General features: G+C 46.3%; 1 protein-coding gene across 1 annotated transcript in view; it reads left to right on the top strand.

Moving 5' to 3' along the window:
• Nucleotides 1–18,282, top strand: part of TMEM181 (transmembrane protein 181) — a 108,478-nt gene that overhangs the window by 60,856 nt on the left and 29,340 nt on the right. Inside the window, 2 exon segments of the mRNA XM_037742294.1 lie at nt 2,017–2,127; nt 17,186–17,266. Coding sequence (XP_037598222.1) covers nt 2,017–2,127; nt 17,186–17,266 — 192 coding nt within the window.

Here is an 18,282-nt window from a genome sequence, read left to right as displayed (position 1 = left end):
TTGGAGATGGGGTCTTGCGCTGTCGCCAGGCTGGAGTGCAGTGGCGCAATCTCAGCTGACTGCATCCTCTGCCTCCTGGGTTCAAGCGATTCTTGCGCCTCAGCCTCCCTAGTAGCTGGGACCACAGGCGTGTGCCACCAGGCCTGGCTAATGTTTGTATTTTTAGTAGATACCACCATGTTGGCCAGGGTGGTCTCGATCTCTTGACCTCGTGATCCACCCACCTCAGCCTCCCAAAGTGCTGGGATTACAGGTGCGAGCCACCACGCCCAGCCAATCTTTTTAAACTCCTAAGTATATGCAGCCTGAGATATAACTCTTTTGTTAATTAAAATGTCCCTGAAAGGTGACACAAATTCTTAAACTCACAAGAAATGTTTGTCCACACAGTAAAAATGTATTTATAGGTTTTCAGCCATCCCCTCCTGATGAGGCCAAGTCCTTAGCTGCCCCTGCCTCTGTGCATCATCCCGTGACCCAAGTGCCAGCGGGGAAAGGTGAATTTAGTTTTGCTGAGGAGGAGGACCACACACTTAATGCCCAGAGGGCAGGCAGCAGATTCCAATGGGGAGAGCTGATCAGGTGGAAGGGAAGCCTCAGCTCCAGAGCGATGAAAATAGCAGATGACCTGTGTTTCCTTTATAGGAGAGTGGGAGGCGGGCGGGTGGCCAGCCAGAGGGCTTGCAGCCCCCTCCTGGGGGAGCCCTTCCCTGTGGAGCATTATGAGCTTTGGTGCAGGCCCAGGGCTGCCAGTGAGCTCAAGTGTTTGGCGAGTGGAGATGGTGACCTTGGTGCCTCCGTCAGCCCCCTGCACACTCCCCTCGTCTCTGCTTTCTCCCCCTTCCCTTAGGTCAGCACCCCACTGTGTCACCCAGCCTCATACCTCCCCCTCCCTGACAGTTGCCCTCTTCTCTTTTTGTTAATTTGTTTTTGAGACAGAGTTTTGCTCTTGTTGCCCAGGCTGGAGTGCAATGGTGTGATCTTGCCTCACTGCAAGCTCCACCTCCTGGGTTCAAGCGATTCTCCTGCCTCAGCTTCCCGAGTAGCTGGGATTACAGGCGTCTGCCACCACGCCTGGCTAATTTTTTGTGTTTTTAGTAGAGACGGGGTGTGTAAAACCCAAACCCACACCTGTTTTCTTACCTGACCTCAGACATTCAAGGCTTAGCCCGCCATTGGAGCGGTGCCTTGTTAGCCAGAGAACCACCCGTTTGCTCCTGGTAGCAGCTGGATGGTGGAGAGTGACATTCCAAAAGGCAGGGCCGGGGCAGAGCTTGCTGGAGAGGAGTGGCCAGCTCTGTGTGCATGGCTGTTGGGTGCACCTCTGTGTCCCTGCATGAGGGTTCATCCTCCCTGCCAGTCTGGAAGGGGATAACAAAGCATTGGAGACCTGGCTGTTAATCCTGAAGGAGAAAAGGAAGGGGCTTTTGACAACAGTGGAGCACACATGTCCGCACTTGCTGCTGTGCACACAGCCTTTGCTTTGACTCTGGGTGGAGGGTGGAGGGAAGTTGGAAGGTGGAAGGTTGAAGGTTGAAGGTGGACGCTGGAGGGGAAAGGGGGCTCCAGGTGGAGAATGACATGTTATAAGGAGAGAAAGAAAAATATGTAATTCACTGTTTATTATTGCAACAATCGCAAAATTGGGCCAGGGAGGACAAATTAAGCTGCAGCATCTGTGTTGACGTGTCTCCGCTTACGTTTCCCTCGTGCTCTGGAATTATATATTTATGGAAATGTCAGGCTTGGATTGTACTGTTAACTTTCTTACACAGTGACTTATTTTCAGTCGTCCAAAGTAGAAAGATTCCAATTGGTGTAAATCATATATTGTGTTTCCAAAAGTATCCATTTGGTTCATTCTTTCGAGGAACTGTTTTTGGCTGGCTTCTGACTTTCTCTGGGCTTTTGGCGAGTTCCGCTCATCTGCTGTTGAAATGTATTATTTCATGGGTCATTTGGTGGGAGCGTGAGTCTCGCTTTCTTTAAAGACAAATCTTCCTTGTATATTTGCAGAAATGTGCAGAAATTATTGTGGCTCACCTTGGCTACCTGAATTATACTCAGTATACAGTGAGAGTGGGATTTGAACACCTGAAGCTCCCCATCAAGGGAATGAATTTCACAGTAAGTATACCAGCTGACTGCACATTTCCATGGCTCACGTTCTAGTTCCCATTGTTTTGCTGAGTGATTGAAATGCATCTCAGCATCTAAATAATGCTATTTTGGACAGTGGAAGACATGTAAAGTTTTTAAAAATTATAGGAAGACTACAGTTTCTTAAGTATATAGAACCAAGAATAGCTTAAAGAAATAGCATGGAGATTGGGCAAATGTTAGGTGGTCTGAGATTTAGAATAGAGAGGGTGTAGTGTGTTCAGTTGCAAGGCAGCGAAGGGGTTAGCAGGTATACCTTCCTATAGGCTCAGCACTCCCTTCTCCAGCCCCATGAGTGGTCGTCAGCCCCTGCCTCAACTCCCGATGAGTGGGAGGGCACTGTTCTCCTTGTTAGAATGGCCTTTCTTGTGTCCAGCTGAAATCTGTCTTTTCCACTCATTAGGAAGTCGTATAACCAGCATAGTGACGAGGAGTCGGGGTTTGGATTGGACAGTGAGCTGGGTTCTCACCCGCCTCCATCATTTACTCGTGATTTTGTTGAGCCTCAGTTTTCTTATCTGTAAAATAGCTACCTCATAGAGCTGTGAATATTAAATGAAAATATAATGGATACCTTCAAAAAAAATAACAGCTTTATCAAAGTAAAAAGTAGCACAGTCAAGGAGTTGTCCAGTCAGTCTGGTTCCAAAACAGTTTCATTGCCCCTTAAACCTGTTAATGGTCATTTCCCATCCCCTCTCCGCAGTCCCTGGCAGTTGCTAACGTTCTTTCAGTCCCCGTGGATTTGCCTGGTTGGACATTTCATATTAATGGAATCACACAACGTGTGGTCTTTGGCGACTGGCTGCTTTCACTTAGTGTGATGTCTCAAGGTTCATCTGGGTTTTGTGGGGTCCGTACTTCTTCGTTTTGCTGAGTGATACTTTGTCGTGTTGCTAGACCACATTTTGTTGATCCCTTCATCAGTTGACAGGCATTTGGGTTGTTTCCATTTTTTGTCTAGTGTGAATAAGGCTGTTGTGAACTACACAAAATGAGTTTTCTTCTCTGTCTACCCTGTAGCTCTTTGAAGGCGGCCATCTCATCCCCTCTGAGATTGTTCTTTTCTTTCACATTGTGCCAGGGCTGTGACCCCTCTCCATCCCTCTGGCTCCAGGTTTCCCTCCTGCAGCTGCCCAGGTCACCCGGCTGTGGGAGCAAGTGCTCCCAATGCAGAAGGAGTAGGTGGTCTGGGCTGTGCTGCTGGGGCAGCTGAGCTGGCTGTCTTGGGAGCCACGTCACTAGGGGCCTTTTCCTTTTTGGCGCTTTGCCTCAGCCAGCCTTTCCAGATCTTTTGGATCTAGATCTGGGATCTGGTCTTGCTGTCTGAATGATCTGCTGGATCTTTGTCCTCAGAAAATCTAATTAGTATTCTGCTTGTGTCCTCAGGTTCACCGTTTGGAGGGATCCCAGATGGGGTCTGAGGAGGGTGCACTGAGCTTCAGCACACTTTGATACAGTCCTTTGCTAAACCATCTGTGCTTTAGGCTTCGCTAGTTCAGAATCATTGTGATTCAACAATGCAGACAAACAAGGGACCTCTTCCTTCCATCATAATCTTTATTAGAACGTCATCTCCCACAAGCCTTTTCTGGTTCTCAGCATCTTTCTCCAGAGCCTGTAGTTCATCCTGACCGTATTCCCTGGGTGTATGCATCACTGTTTTATTTGTCTTTGTTCTTCCATCTTTTGCATCTATTTATGTTTCCTCTTAAAGTTGTTCCTGAAGAATTTGGTAGGATCCTGGTTGTTCCTGAAGAATTTGGTGGGGATCTTAGGTGAACTAGGTCCATGCTGCCATTCTGCCATTAAAGGCACGTGATACAATGTTGCAGTGAAGCTCAAAAGGAATGGGTTCAAAAGACGCTACCATGGGAACCACTCACTTTGAATTATACCACAGGCAGAGCATCATGTTTGGTGGCACTCTTCAGCATCTGGAAGGACAATCCTTAAGACCCTTGGGATTTGTAAGGGATGTCACCAGAGACTTTTCTGTTTTTGTACATTTCGTGTCCCCAGCAGCTAGTGTAGCACCCGGGAGCTGCTAGGCTTGCAATAGATACATATCTGTTAAATGAAAGAGCAACAGTACAGCACCTTGCAAATTCAGAAATTCACATGGCAGCAGACTTCTGAAATTATGTTTATCCTTGCTGTAAACCAAAGATGAGAGAGTTCAAGAATGAATGCCGTTTTTTAACCAATGAGTTTTGCATAGATTGGGCTAGGGGGCAGTAGCTTATGCCTTAATCCCAGCACTTTGGAAGCCCAGTGTAGGAGGATTGCTTGATGACTTGAGCCAGTCTGGGCAACATAATTAGACACCATCTTTTTTTTTTTTTTTTTGAAACAGATTCTCCCTCTGTCACCCAGGTTGGAGTGCAGTGGCATGATCTCGGCTCACTGCTACCTGTACCTCAAGCAGTTCTCTTGCCTCACCCTCCCTAGTAGCTGGGATTACAGGTGTGCATCACCACGCCCAGCTAATTTTCGTTTATTTAGTAGGGGTGGGGTTTCGCCACATTGGCCAGGCTGGCTTTGAACTCCTGACCTCAGGTGATTGGCCCAGCCAAGAACCCATCTGTAAAAAAATTTTTAAAAATTAGCCATGCATGGTGGTGCACACCTGTAGTCCCAGCTACTAGATAGGCTGCGGTAGGAGGATTGTTGAGCCCAGGAGTTCGAGGCTGCAGTGAACTGTAATCACTGCACTCCAGCCTGGGTGACAGAGCGAGACCCTGTCTCAAAAAGAAAAAAATGCAAACATTGAAAACATCAACAACCGAAAACATCCAGGTTTGCGAAATGCAAGGACACAAGTTTTCTCGTACACATGAATGGGGTGTAAACTGATTGAAGTTGTGGGGGGTAATTTGGCAGTGTAGAAAAGCCTCTACTTCCGTGTGCTTTTTGACTTTAAGTAATTCTAATTTTAGCAATTCATACTATGGACGTAGAAATACACACAGTGATTTATGTTGAAACCTGTTTCTCAGAGTAAGAAGTTGGGAGCAAATCTACATTTCAGCAATAGATTTCTGGTTAAATAAATTAGTTCTGTAGCTGCTAAAATAGTAAGTTAATAGGATACATAGCACAAACTATATATTTAGGCAAAGAAAAGCACATGAATTAGAGGTGTCTTTTATAGGATACTAGAAGGGTAGAAGGCTGTCTCTGGGTGGCAGGATTAATCTTTAATTTCTTCTGTGTTTTTCTTTATTTCCAGTATTGAATGTTTAGTATTTCTATTACCTGTAAAGAAAATTATTTGACAACAGAACAGGAACTCGTGAGGCAACTAATATTTGAAGGGGGAAGTTCTGGGCACATGCCAGTATCCATCCCAGAACCTCAGGTGCTGGTGAGCTCCACATGCTGTTTCTTCTGGTCTGACTCAGCATTCTCAGAGAATCACATAATCAGTATTAGGCTGGCAGCTTAATGCTGATGATGAAGAGAGATGCACTAAGGTGCGGTGGCTCATGCCTGTAATCCCAGCATTTTGGGAGGCCGAGGTGAGCAGATCACCTGAGGTCAGGCATTTGAGACCAGCCTGGTCAACATGGTGAAACCTTGTCTCTACTAAAAATACAAAAATTAGCCGGGTGTGGTGGCAGCCGCCTGCAATCCCAGCTACTCAGGAGGCTGAGATAGGAGAATTGCTTGAACCTGGGAGGCAGAGGTTGCAGTGAGCCAAGATTGTGCCACTGCACAGTAGCCTGGGCAACAAAGAGTGAAACTCTGTCTCAAAAAAGAAAAAAAATTAGAGAACTGCATGCCAAGTGTTTCTATGTCTTTTATAAAATTGCTGTCGAAGACATTGTGTTATGAACGTTAAACCTCTCAATATTCTTTTTTTCACATTATTATTATTTAGAGCAATTTTAGATTCACAGCAAAATTGAGAGGAAGGTACAGAGAGTTACTACATGCTCCCTCTGTCTACCCATGCACAGCCTCCCCATTGCCAACATCTTGCACTAAAGCGGTACTTTTGTTAACGGTTCATGATCCCACGTGGACACACCACCCGCAGTCCATTGTTTACGTTAGGATTCCCTCTTGGTGTTGTACATTCTGTGGGGTCCACTATTTCTAGTACCACAGAGGGTCATTTCAGTGCCCTGAGAATCCTTTGTGCTCCACGTGCTTATCCCTCTCTCCTCCTCAGGCCCCTGGCAACCACCTGTCTTTTTACTATTTCCATGGTTTTGCTTTATTTTTTGGTTTTTTTTTTTTTTTTTAGACTGTCTGTTGCTCAGGCTGGAGTGCAGTGGCGCGATCTCGGCTCACTGCAACCTCCGCCTCCCAGGTTCGGGTGATTCTTGTGCCTCAGCCTCCGGAGTAGGTGGGACCACAGGTGCACACCACCATGCCTGGCTAATTTTTGCATTTTTAGTAGAGACGGGGTTTTACCATATTGGCCAGGCTGGTCTCAAACTCGTAGCCTCAGGTGATCCAGCCTCCCAAAGTGCTGGGGTTATGGATGTGAGCCACCATGCACAGCCCCTGCATTTTCAGCTTACATGGGTAAATATCAAAGAGCAAGACCAGAATTTCTTTTGCTATTTGTTGTACCTTTTATTAGAGAATGAAAGCCATGGAATTCATCACATTTCTGTCTTGGTACTGGCTGTCAGAAATTTCAGAAGTAAGTGTTTTGCTGAATTGTAGTAATTACTAACATCCTGGTATGGATTTCTAGTGTAATTATCTGCATCCTTTCTTCACTATTTTGCCTTTTAAAAAAACTTTAAAAATTGTTTCTATTTAATCTGGCTTTTTATTACAAGCTGCGTTCATTTCTTTTTGGAAGTAAACAAGCTATAATTAATAGATAGACACTTAATGGTATTTTAGTGATGTTACTACACACCCACCAGGATGGCAGAAATAAGATGGAATATGCGGAATTTGGCAATGATGTTGGACAGGCGGATGTGGGGCTCCCTGCTGGGGAGCGTGTAAGTTGATACAGCAGGAAAGCATACAGATATTGACCAAAAGACATGCATTTAGATATTCACAACTGCACAGTTCTTAGTAGCCAAACTGTAAACTGTATACCAGCAGCAGAATGAGTACATAAATTGTGCTGTATTCATGTAATGGAATACTATATATACAGCAAGAAGAATGAGCCATCACAGTTTCATGGAATGTTATGGAGGACTTTCTGAAGCATAATGTTGAATGAAATAAGCCAAATACAAAATAGTACAAAGGGTGGTACAATTTATAAAAATTACAAAATCAGGCAAAATTAACCTATGCTGTTCATTCAGGATTAGTGTTCCTCTTGGGTAGGTTAGTGCCTGGAAGGGAGCATCAAGGGAGGGGTGTCTGGGGTGCTGGCAATGTTCCGTGTGTTGGTCAGAGTACCATTTACTCAGGTGTGTTCAATGTGTGACGTTGATTGAACTGCAATTTAGGGATACTTGTCCAATTCTTTATACACCCATCACCTTCAGTAGGAACGTAACGCTACACAGTGCACCTGACAAACTGGAGCTGCCGCCTGTGTGACCGCGTGTTTCCTGAGACAGCTGTTGCTGCCTCAGCAGCACCGTGTGTGGCTGTACTGATGCAGGTAACCTTTGAGGGCTTCTGTTGCTTTTGTTTGGCGTTTCCTTGGGAAATCTTTGGCCTTTGGAGTTCTGAGTTCTGCGTTCCTGGGATCTGGGCTCCCATTTCAGCGAGTCTGGCGGTGCCCTTGGTTCTGATGAAAGAGCGCTAGGACCGCACGGACACCTTTCCCTGGTGCCACTGTGTGTTTCACTAACCAGCTCTTCCTTGTTGATGACAATCAAATTTAGGGTAAAAATGATCCTGGTTGCTTCCTGTATTAGTCCGTTTTCATGCTGTTAACAAAGACATACCTGAGATTGGAAAGAAAAAGGGGTTTAATTGGACTTACAGTTCCCCGTGGCTGGGAGGCCTCAGGATCATGGCAGGAGGCGAAGGGCTCGTCCTACATGGCAGGAGCAAGGAAAAATGATGGAGAAGCAAAAGTAGAAACCTCTGATAAACCCATGAGATTTCCTGAGACTTACTCACTATCATGAGAATAGCACGGGAAAGACCAGCCCCCATGATTCAGTTACCTCCCCCTGGGTCCCTCCCACAACACTGGAGAATCCTGGGAGATTCCAGTGAAGTTGAGATTTGGGTGGGGGCACAGCCAAACTGTGTCACTTCCCCAGCGTACGGAGAGAAAGTTATCACCCTGCACCCAGCGTATTCAGATCAGGCTGTTTTCAGTGGAAGGTGTCTGTGCTGAGCAGATGTCTAGATGGTCGATGGCCCCTTCCTGCCTGCGCTGTCGTGTGGGCCGCGTCTTCCGTCTGGCACTGTTGTCGATGCCGTCTCCCCTCAAGTATCTGGTTTCTCTCTCCTTTTGTTCTCAATCCCATTTTCCATGAACATTTGGTTCATTGGTTTCTACTTGAATGTTTATCATTTTGAAGTAGAATGATGTCTTAGTCTATGCTGCTATAACTGGACAACTGCAGACGGGGTAATTTATGAATAATAGAGATTTATTCCTCACAGTTCTGGAGGGCTGGGAAGTCCAGGATCCAGGTACTGGCAGGTCTGGTGTCTGGTGAGGGCTGCTCTCTGCTTCCAAGATAGTGCCTTGTTGCTTATCGTCTGGAAGGGACACATTCTGTGCCCTCAGTGGAAAGGATGGAAGGACAAAAGGGGGCCTCAACTGGCCCCTCAAGCTCTTTTTTGAGATAGGGTTTTGCCCTGTCACCCAAGAAGCTAGAGTGCAGTGACGCCATCACAGCTAAGTGCAGTATCAACCTCCCGAGCTCAAGCAGTGACCCTGCTTGGTCCTCTGAGTAGCTGGAATCACAGGTGCACAGCACCATGTCTGGCTTGGATTTTTAAAATTTTTTATTTTCTAGAGATGGCGTCTCACTGTGTCGCCGAGGCTCGAACTCTTGCGCTCAAGCAATTATCCCACCTCAGTCTCCCAAAGTGTTGGGGTTACAGGTGTGAGCCACTGCACTCTGCCCCTCTAGCCCTTTTATAAGGCGCTAACCCATTCATGAGGACAGAGTTCTTAAGACTTAATTACTTCCCCAGATTCTCCACCTCACGATAGCACCACAGTGGGGATTAAGTTTAAACTTGAATTTTGGAAGGGACAAATTTAAACTAGCAAGTGGTGATCCTTCCTCTCTCTCCTTCTTGTATCTCCTTCTCTTACTCCTTTGAATGCATCATGCCCACACCCACTGCCATGTTCTGGCGGTGAGACTGCCCACCAGGTCTCACTGGCACTTGTGGGATGACGCTTACCTCCTGTTTTTAAAAAAGGTGGTTTCATCAGCCATGCTCTGCATATGCAGTGACCTTTGACGCCACGCAAATAACTTGTAGTGACTTTGCTGTCCTCCTGAGATTTTTCGGGCACCTTCTCTGGGCATGTCACATCCGTCATCCTCAGCACCCTGGGTCATCTTGGTTACTCTGGGTATTTTTTCCTCTAAGTGTTCTTCCGGCCGACTTTTCAGTGGCATTCTGTGGCCAGCTGTTCATGTCTCATTTCCTCCTCTTTCTTCTAAGCCGTGACCTTTGACTGTGGAGTGAGATGAAAACAGCAACCCACGTTCCCGAGTCCTTCAGGCTGCGGCCACCCTCCAGTTTCGCAGGTGAACTGAGAGGAGTGCGCCTGGCCATACCTGCCTGGGTGCTGCCCGGCTTCTCGGACCTGTGCTTGTTACATCGTTCTCATTTCCATCCCCTCAGTGTTCCTGGACAGTGCGTATTATGTTGTTTGTAAAGTCTTGGGGACCCAGGCTGTGAGTTCGAGGCCGGGCCCCCAGTCCAGACGCTTTGCTTGGTGCTGCACAGGTTGCTGTGACGCGTCCCTCACCCTGTTTCTGTGGTTGTCCATTCAGAGGATGTGAGGAAACATTTGTTCTCCGCCAGAGAGCCAGTCAGCTCCTGGAGGCCTTTGACTGGTCATATTTTTCTTAAAGTCCACTTATTTCGTGCTGCACAGGATCTGACATTACCTGTGCTTATGCAGAGGACAAGGTTGTGCTCAGCACATGTGGGTGGGTGGGGGGGATGGACGGATGGGCAGGCGGGCGGGCAGGTGCTCGGGTGCATGGCAGATTTAATCGGGGAGGAGTGGTCCAGGGCAGGGTGTGGGCGCTTGTTCCAAAGGTGACTTCATGGTGTCACAGGGCAAGCCCGGTCTCTGAAAGGACAAAGACAACAGCTTTGTGACACCAAAGGGACCTTGATGTAAAAGCTTGAGTGCTGAGTTACAGTGCTTCAGATTACAAAGGGAATGTCTTTAAGCCAGAGTATTTTCTGGGAACTGTACTCTTTATTTCATTTTATTTATTTTATGTTTTAATTTCAAAAGTATATTTTGGAGTTTAAAAATAAACACAGAATAAACAAAAACCCCAAGCCCAGTTCCCTAGAGTTGGGTCCTCACAGTGGACCTGGCAGTGCTCATGGGACAGGAAAGCCTCTGCTCGTGGGTGCCAGTGTGGCACTGGCCGGGCTTGCTTCCCGTGGACCTTCTGGCCCTAGCTCATGGGATCCAGCGTGCCTGAAGACTGCTGTGGGTCGTGGAAGGGCCAGGGCCCTACTCTTGGGCCTTCCTGTAGCTTGCTTCAGAAAACATAGCCTTTCAAGCACTTGACACAAATGCATGTGGGATTGAGCTGTCAGCTGGGCTGGTCCAGGAGGAGCACACAGGTGATTCTGCTCAGCTGTTGCTGACAGGGGCAGCCTCCTAGAGCGTCAGCATATGTGGGAACTGCTTCCTGGAACAGGAGGATGGGGACGCGTGACAGGAGGAAGGAAGCCTAGATGGAGTGTGATGAAGGTTCCTTGGGCCTCCTGTGTGCATGGCAGGCTTGGTGCACGGGGTCTCAATTGAAAGCTGGACTAAGGCATCCTCTCTCATTAGCTCACATTTTAGAACTAAAACGCATGTTTTAGTTTTAGCTATATTTATTGAATAAAGCATTGTTTTTGAGACAGAGTTTTGCTCTTGTTGCCCAGGCTGGAGTGCAATGGTGTGATCTCGGCTGACTGCAACCGCTGCCTACCGGGTTGAAGTAATTCTCCTGCCTCAGCCTCCCCAGTAGCTGGAATTACAGGCTTGTGCCACCACGCCAAGCTAATTTTTGTATTTATAGTAGAGGCGAGGCTTCACCACATTGGGCAGGCTGGTCTTGAACTGCTGACCTCCAATGATCCACCTGCCTCAGCCTCCCAAAGTGCTGGTATTATAGGTGTGAGCCACCACACCAGGCCTAGTGTTAATTTTTAGTATTTTTGGAGTTGGAGTCTTGCTTTGTCGCCCATGCTGGAGTGCAGTGGTGCAATCTGGGCTCACTGCAACCTCTGCCTCCCAGGTTCAAGCAGTTCTCCTTGCTTCAGCCTCCCAAGTAGCTGGGATTACAGGCATGTGCCACCACACCTGGCTAATTTTTGTATTTTTAGTAGAGACTGGCTTTTGCCATGTTGCCCAGGCTGGTCTCAAACTCCTGACCTCAGGTGATCCTCTGACCTTGGCCCTCCTGAGTGTTGAGATTACAGGTGTGAGCCACTGAACCTGGCCCTAGTGTTAATTTTTAATGAGAGCGAGTTGACTATTTTCTGTTGCTCTAACAGAATCTTAAGATAGAATCCCCCTCCTCCAGGGGAGTCTGAGGTTATTTTCTTTCTTAAGAGTTACAGTTCCTTGAGGGTAAGAACAACAAACCCACCAACCTTTCAACTGTTACTTCAAACATATTTTGTTTTTTTTTTTTCCTGATGGTAGCAATTCTTTTTTCTCTTCTTGATTGTGCCTTAGAGTATGTTTAGTAAACTAAGACATGTTGTAAGTTTTTATCTGAATATTACGTTTGTATCAACATTCTCCCCAAATGGTCAAGCCACTACTTTGATTATTCTGTAAATGATATAATGTTATAAAATTTAAATGCCATAGCAATAATCGTAATAGTTATGTGACGTTTTGGATTTATAGTAGCAACTGTCGTTTACCGAGCCTTTGCTTTTTGCTGGGCATTGTACTTAGCTTTTAATATGCATCATCTCATTAAAATGCTATGATAGGCTGGGTGCGGTGGCTCAAACTATAATCCCACCACTTTGGGAAGCTGAGGCAGGCGGATCACCTGAAGTCAGGAGTTCGAGACCAGCCTGACCAACATGGTGAAACCCCATCTCTAATCTCTACTAAAAATACAACATTAGTCGGGTGTGGTGGCACATGCCTGTAATCCCAGCTACTCGGGAGGCTGAGGCAGGAGAATCGCTTCAACCTGGGAGGTGGATGTTACAGTGAGCCGAGATCACACCATTGCACTCCAGCCTGGGCAACAAGTACAAAAGTCTGCCTTAAAAAAAAAAAAAAAGAAAAGAAAAAAAAAGCTACAGTAATTATGTGAAGTAGGTTCTAGCATTCCCATTTATTATGTGGAGGAAAATCTGAGGTTTCATAAGATTAAGTCATTTGCCCAACTTATAATGGGAAGAGCTGGAATTTGAGCCTGAATTGCTGTGATCTCCACGTCCCCATTACCATCTATTATTGGGAGTGGTTGTTTTCTGTTTGGCAGCTTTATTGAGGTCTACTTGACCCACAGTGAAACCTGGGAAACTGTTCCCACAATCAAGATTATAAGCATCCCCTTACCAGGCATCACCCCTAAACATCTCCTTCTTGTGTTCCTTCCTCCCGCCCCTTCCTATCCCTGGGAACCCACTGATCTATTTTCACAGCACACTCATTTGCATTTTTTAAAGAATTTTATGTAACTGGAATTATACAATATGTACTTATCCAAAGGTGTGAATTGTTTCACTTAACATAATTATTTTGAGGGTGATCGATGATGCTGTGTCCATAGTTCATGCTGTATGTTATTCCAGTATAAATGTAACAATCGTTTATTCATTCACCTGTTGATGGACATTTGGATTGCTTTCAGTTTGGGGCTGACGTAAAGACAAGCAGCAACAAACATCTATGTATAAATCTTTGTGTGGACATACGCTTTCATTTATCTTGGATAAATGCTAGAAATCGGATGGTTGGTCCATGGGGGTTAAGAAACTGTTTTGCAGAGTGTTGTGTTATTAAATATTACACCAGCAGCTTACAAGGATTTCATATCCCATTAACACTCAGTATAGTCAGTCTTTTAAATTTTGGCTGTTCCAATAGGTGTATAATATTCAATGGTTTTACTGTATGGTTTTAATTTATGTACTTTTTTGTTTTGAGATGGGGTCTTGCTCCGTCAGCTAGATGGAGTGCAGAAATGCAATCATAGCTCACTGAGCCTGGGCTCGAGATCCTCCTGCCTCAGCCTCCGGAGGAGCTGCTACTACAGGTGCACGTCACCATACTGGCTAACTTTTTTATTTTTGTAGAGACAGGGTCTTGTTCTGTTGACCAGGCTGGTCCCAGACTCCTGGTCTCAAACTCCTGACCTCAAACTACCCTACCTTGGCCTCCCAAAGTGTTGGGATTATAGGCACGAGCCACCATACTTGGCCTAATTTATATACTTTGAAAATGTTGGTCACTGTCTTCTGGCTTGCACTTTTCTGAAAAGAAATCTGCTATCCACCTTATGTTTGTCCTTATCTTCATCTTCTGTAATAATGTCCTTCCCTCTCCCCACCCCCTTTTAAGAGTCTCTCTTAGGATGCTTTTTATACTTTTCCCTGTTTCTTGTGCTTGGGATCCATTGAGCATCTTGGATTTGTGAATTGATAGCTTTCATCAAATCGGAAACATTTTGGCCATTATCTCTTCAAATACTTTTTTTGTCCTTCTGATCCCTCTACCTCCCAAAGTCAGGGACTCCAAATTAGGTCAGTAGTCCCCAACCTTTTTGGCATCAGTGACTGGTTTCATGGAAGACAATTTTTCCATGGACCAGAGTTGGTTGGGGACTTTTTGGGACAATTCGAGTGCATCACACTTATCATGAGGTTCTCGTAAGGAGTGCGCAACCTAGATCCCTCACCTGCACAATTCACAGCAGGTTCGTGCTCCTCTGAGAATCTAATGTCCTGGCAGATCTGACAGGAGGTGGAGCTCAGACGGTAATGCCCGCTGGCCCACTGCTCACCTGCTGCTGTGTGGCCCGGTTCCTAACCAGCCACATGGCCAGTACTGGTCTGTGGCCTGGGGACCCCTGTATTAGGCCACTTGAAGTTGTCCAAAGCTTCCTGATGCTCTGTTCATTTTTTCCAGACTTTTTTTTTTTTCCAGTTTTATTTTAGATCGCTTCTGTTGCCGTGCCTTCACATTCACCACTCTCTGTCATGTCTGATATGCTGTTGATCATCTTCCAAGTCCTCATTTAACGCAGAAATCTTTCATCTAGATTCTTAATGTCCTTATCTGCTAATTTTGTCATCTATGATTTCTGGGCCAGTTTTGATTGGTTGGGTTTTTTCCTCACGATGGTTTGTATTTTCCTGCTTTTTGGTGTGTCTGGTACTTTTGGTTAAATGCCGGACATTATTGATTGCTAGCTTTTATATCTTATAAATATCCCTGAGCTTTGTTGTGGGATGTTGTCAGCTTCCTTGGAAATGGTTTGATCTTTTCAGGCCTTGCTTTTCAGCATTGTTAGGTGGGGCTTAAGCAGCACTAAGTGTGAGGCTAATTTTTTCCTACCACTGAGGCAGAAGCCTTCAGCATATGCTACCTAGCCAGTGCCCTTTGATGGTGAGTTTTTTCTCTGTCTTGGGGGAATGGGCACCGTTCTGGCTCTGTGGGTGCCAGGCAGTGGCTTTCTGGGAGGTTTGTTCGCTCTCTCTACAGCTCTCCTTTCCAGTACTCTGTCCTGTGGCTTCAGGCCAGCCCTGTTTCCCTGAAGTCCCAGCCGTGGCTCTGCCCGAGTTCCCCTCCATTATGTGGGGCCACCAGGGGCACCCCTTGTTGTTTCTCATCAGTCAGAGGTGACTGTCCTTCATTGCCTCCTCAGGTCCAGTGTGTTAAATAATTCTTATGCGTGCCTGTGTGTGTGTGTGTGTGTGTGTGTGTGTGTGTGTGTGTATTTTTTAATGTTTTGGGTAAATCTGGTGTCTGTAACTGTCTTTACTGAAGTGGATTTTTTAAATTGCTCAGATGACTTTACTTCAATGCATCAGAATGATGGGGCTCACTGGCCCTGTGAGCGCAGTGTTCTGGGGTCTGGTTATGGACCTGGCTCGTGCTTGGGTTGGCGGCGGCCGGCCTCTGCCCTGCCCTGACACAGCGGCGCCTGCATCCTCAGCTCCATCAGTGTGCACTTGGCACACGTGGGACTGCTTCAACTGCGGCTTACTCTTCTGCTTTCACGTTTATACTTAAAGGTTTTACTTAAACTTTGTTACAGCATTCTAGTCACATCTTTACGTCTTTTAAAACTTTCTTTTGTTGGGAAGTGTGATTATTTCTAATAAAGAGATTGGCAAGGTTGATTTTTGATGTGAGATTTAAGATCCAAATGCTCTTAGGATTATAAAATAATTTGTCAGATTTATCATTTATGTAACACTGTTTAAAATTATTTTTACCTCTTGGTAATTAAGATTTTTTTATGTCTGTGTTCTTTGATAAAAAAGTAAACTCTACTAAATGTTAACAATTTTGGAACATGTAGGATGTTGTCGGTCCGACCCACAGACCCTGACCCAGTGACAGATGAACAAATGCACTGAGACACAGATACCCAGTGACAGAGCAGGCTTGGGGGTCTGGGCCACTCACAGACACAGAGGAGGGTGCTGTAAAGAGTCAGCAGATGTGGCCCTTACCAGCTGGCACTGCAGGCATTGTATGTAGTATAGATTTAATGACAGAGGCTTTGAGTCAGCACAGTTGTAGATAATTAACATGGTTGCTTTCCCCTGAGAGAGCAGTCGTACGAATGATTAAAAGCCAGGTTCGGAGGCTTAAATAAAGCAAACACCATTTGTGGGTAATAACATTGTTGATCACCCCTCCCCCAGTAGAGAGCAGTCATGTGACCATGGATGTTCAAAGGTCAGTCTTAGGACTACATGAGTAAACAAGCTCTTTAGATAAACTACCCCCCATTCCTTTGTACTTACCCCTTCCTAATTGCCTCTGGGGTAAGAACCATCACCTTGGGCTCATTCCTTCCTGAGGAATGAGCAAAAACCTCCTGGCCTTCCAAATAGGTTTGCGTCTATTTCTCTATAATTTTTCTCTTACAATTTCTCCCACTATGACTGAACCCCTACAGGATGTTCCAAAATTTTAACCTGCATGGTGACAGGTGCCTGTAATCCCACCTGCCTGGGAGGCTGAGGCAGGAGAAGTGCTTGAACCTGGGGAGGCAGAGGTTACAGATCATCTCCCTGCACTCCAACCTGGGCGACAAGAGTGAGAGACTGTCTCAAAAATAAAATGGTAGTTTCATATCTAGAATGTGTTCACTTGGGAACACTTGATATTTCTCATACTAACCATACATGGAAGGACCCAGGTGTGTGGTGCACATGTGAGGGGATGCTCTGCTAGAGGGAATGGCATGGGTGCTAGAGGAACAGGGAGCTGGAGGTTGTGGTGCTCAAGTATGAGGAAAAAGAACTTTTAAAATTACTTAGTCTCAGCCAGGCGCAGTGGCTCACGCATGTAATCCCAGTACTTTGGGAAGCTGAGGCGGGCAGATAACCAGAGATCAGGAGTTTGAGAACAGCCTGGCTAACATGGTGAAACCCCATCTCTACTAAAAATACAAAACTAGCTGGGCGTGGTGGTGCCTGTAATCCCAGCTACTCTGGAGACTGAGGCAGGAGAATTGCTTGAACCCAGGAGGCAGAGGTTGCAGTGAGCCAAGATTGCACCACTGCACTCCGGCCTGGGCAACAGAGGAAGACACTGCCTCAAAAAAAAAATTCTATCTCATATCTAGAGATAACTATTAGTAATCTGGTATATTTCCTCTTAGATGTGTGCATGATTTTCTTTTCATATTGTTTTCTCCACTTTCCATTTCAGTGGAAGACTTATGACCCTGCCTTCTCCCGTTTGGAAATCTGGTTCCGGTTTGTCTTTGTGGTGCTCACCTTCATCGTCACTGTGAGTACCATCTGCCCGATGGGCTGTGGTAGATCCCAGCTAGGAAGAAGCTGGTTTATGCAGTCATGATCTTCAGGGTGCAAGCCACGTGGAGAGTGATCTGAACTCTGAGATGCTCCATCCAGTGGCCTGTGTTGGTATTACAATCTGTGTGTCTGCCAAGATGCTGCAGTGCAGAAAAGAATGATGTGGTATCATTTATGAAGGGTTTCTGTGTGGTGCAGGAGTTGTTACACAGCACCGACTTTAAATTTTCATCATGTGCAATGAAAAGTGCCATTTCACCTGCACGGAAGGAAGTCTGCCTTAGTTGAATGAGCTTCTCTGAGTTGAGATGCAGCATGCTCTTGGGTTTTTATATCTGGAAAGTTGTGCCAGTCCTTTCAGTTTTGGGGCATTTTCAGAAATAACGCCAAAGAGAAGCGTTTTGGAAATGTAGGTATTGGGCTCATTTGGGATCTGAGGTTTGTGTCCACGAGCCCATAGTAACTTTAGGGGAAATGCTTACCCTGAGAAGCCCAAGGAACCCCACAGAGACCCAGTCTGAAGATCAGAATCGGTGAACTGGAGGAAAGGGAAGTGTGCTTCATTTAGTGATCTGTTGCCACTTGAAGCGTGGCATTCTGCCCTCATCGGCTAGTTATCCTGGTGCGGATGGTGGGGAGGTTACATTGAGGAAATGCGTTCCCCGGGAACATTTGGTATTTCTCAGAGTAACCGCATGGAAGGACAGGTGTGTGCACATGTGAGGGGAGACAGTGCTGGAGCGAAGGGCATGGGTGCTGGAGCCACAGGGAGCTGGAGGGAAGGGTGTGGGTGCCAGAGCTCCAGGGAGCTGGAGAGGGAAGGGCATGGGTGCTAGAGCCCCAGGGAGCTGAAGGGAAGGGCGTGGGTACTAGAGCCACAGGGAGCTGGAATGAAGGGCAATGGGTGCCACAGCTACAGAGAACTGGAGATAAGGGTATAGATGCTAGAGCCACAGGGAGCTAGAGGGAAGGGCGTGGGTGCTGGAGCCA

This window comes from Cebus imitator, unplaced genomic scaffold, assembly GCF_001604975.1.
Source record: "Cebus imitator isolate Cc_AM_T3 unplaced genomic scaffold, Cebus_imitator-1.0 Scaffold6, whole genome shotgun sequence".
Classification (NCBI taxonomy): domain Eukaryota; kingdom Metazoa; phylum Chordata; class Mammalia; order Primates; family Cebidae; genus Cebus; species Cebus imitator.
Note: the sequence above shows the minus strand (reverse complement) of the source record. Positions and strands in the feature narration are given on the sequence as shown.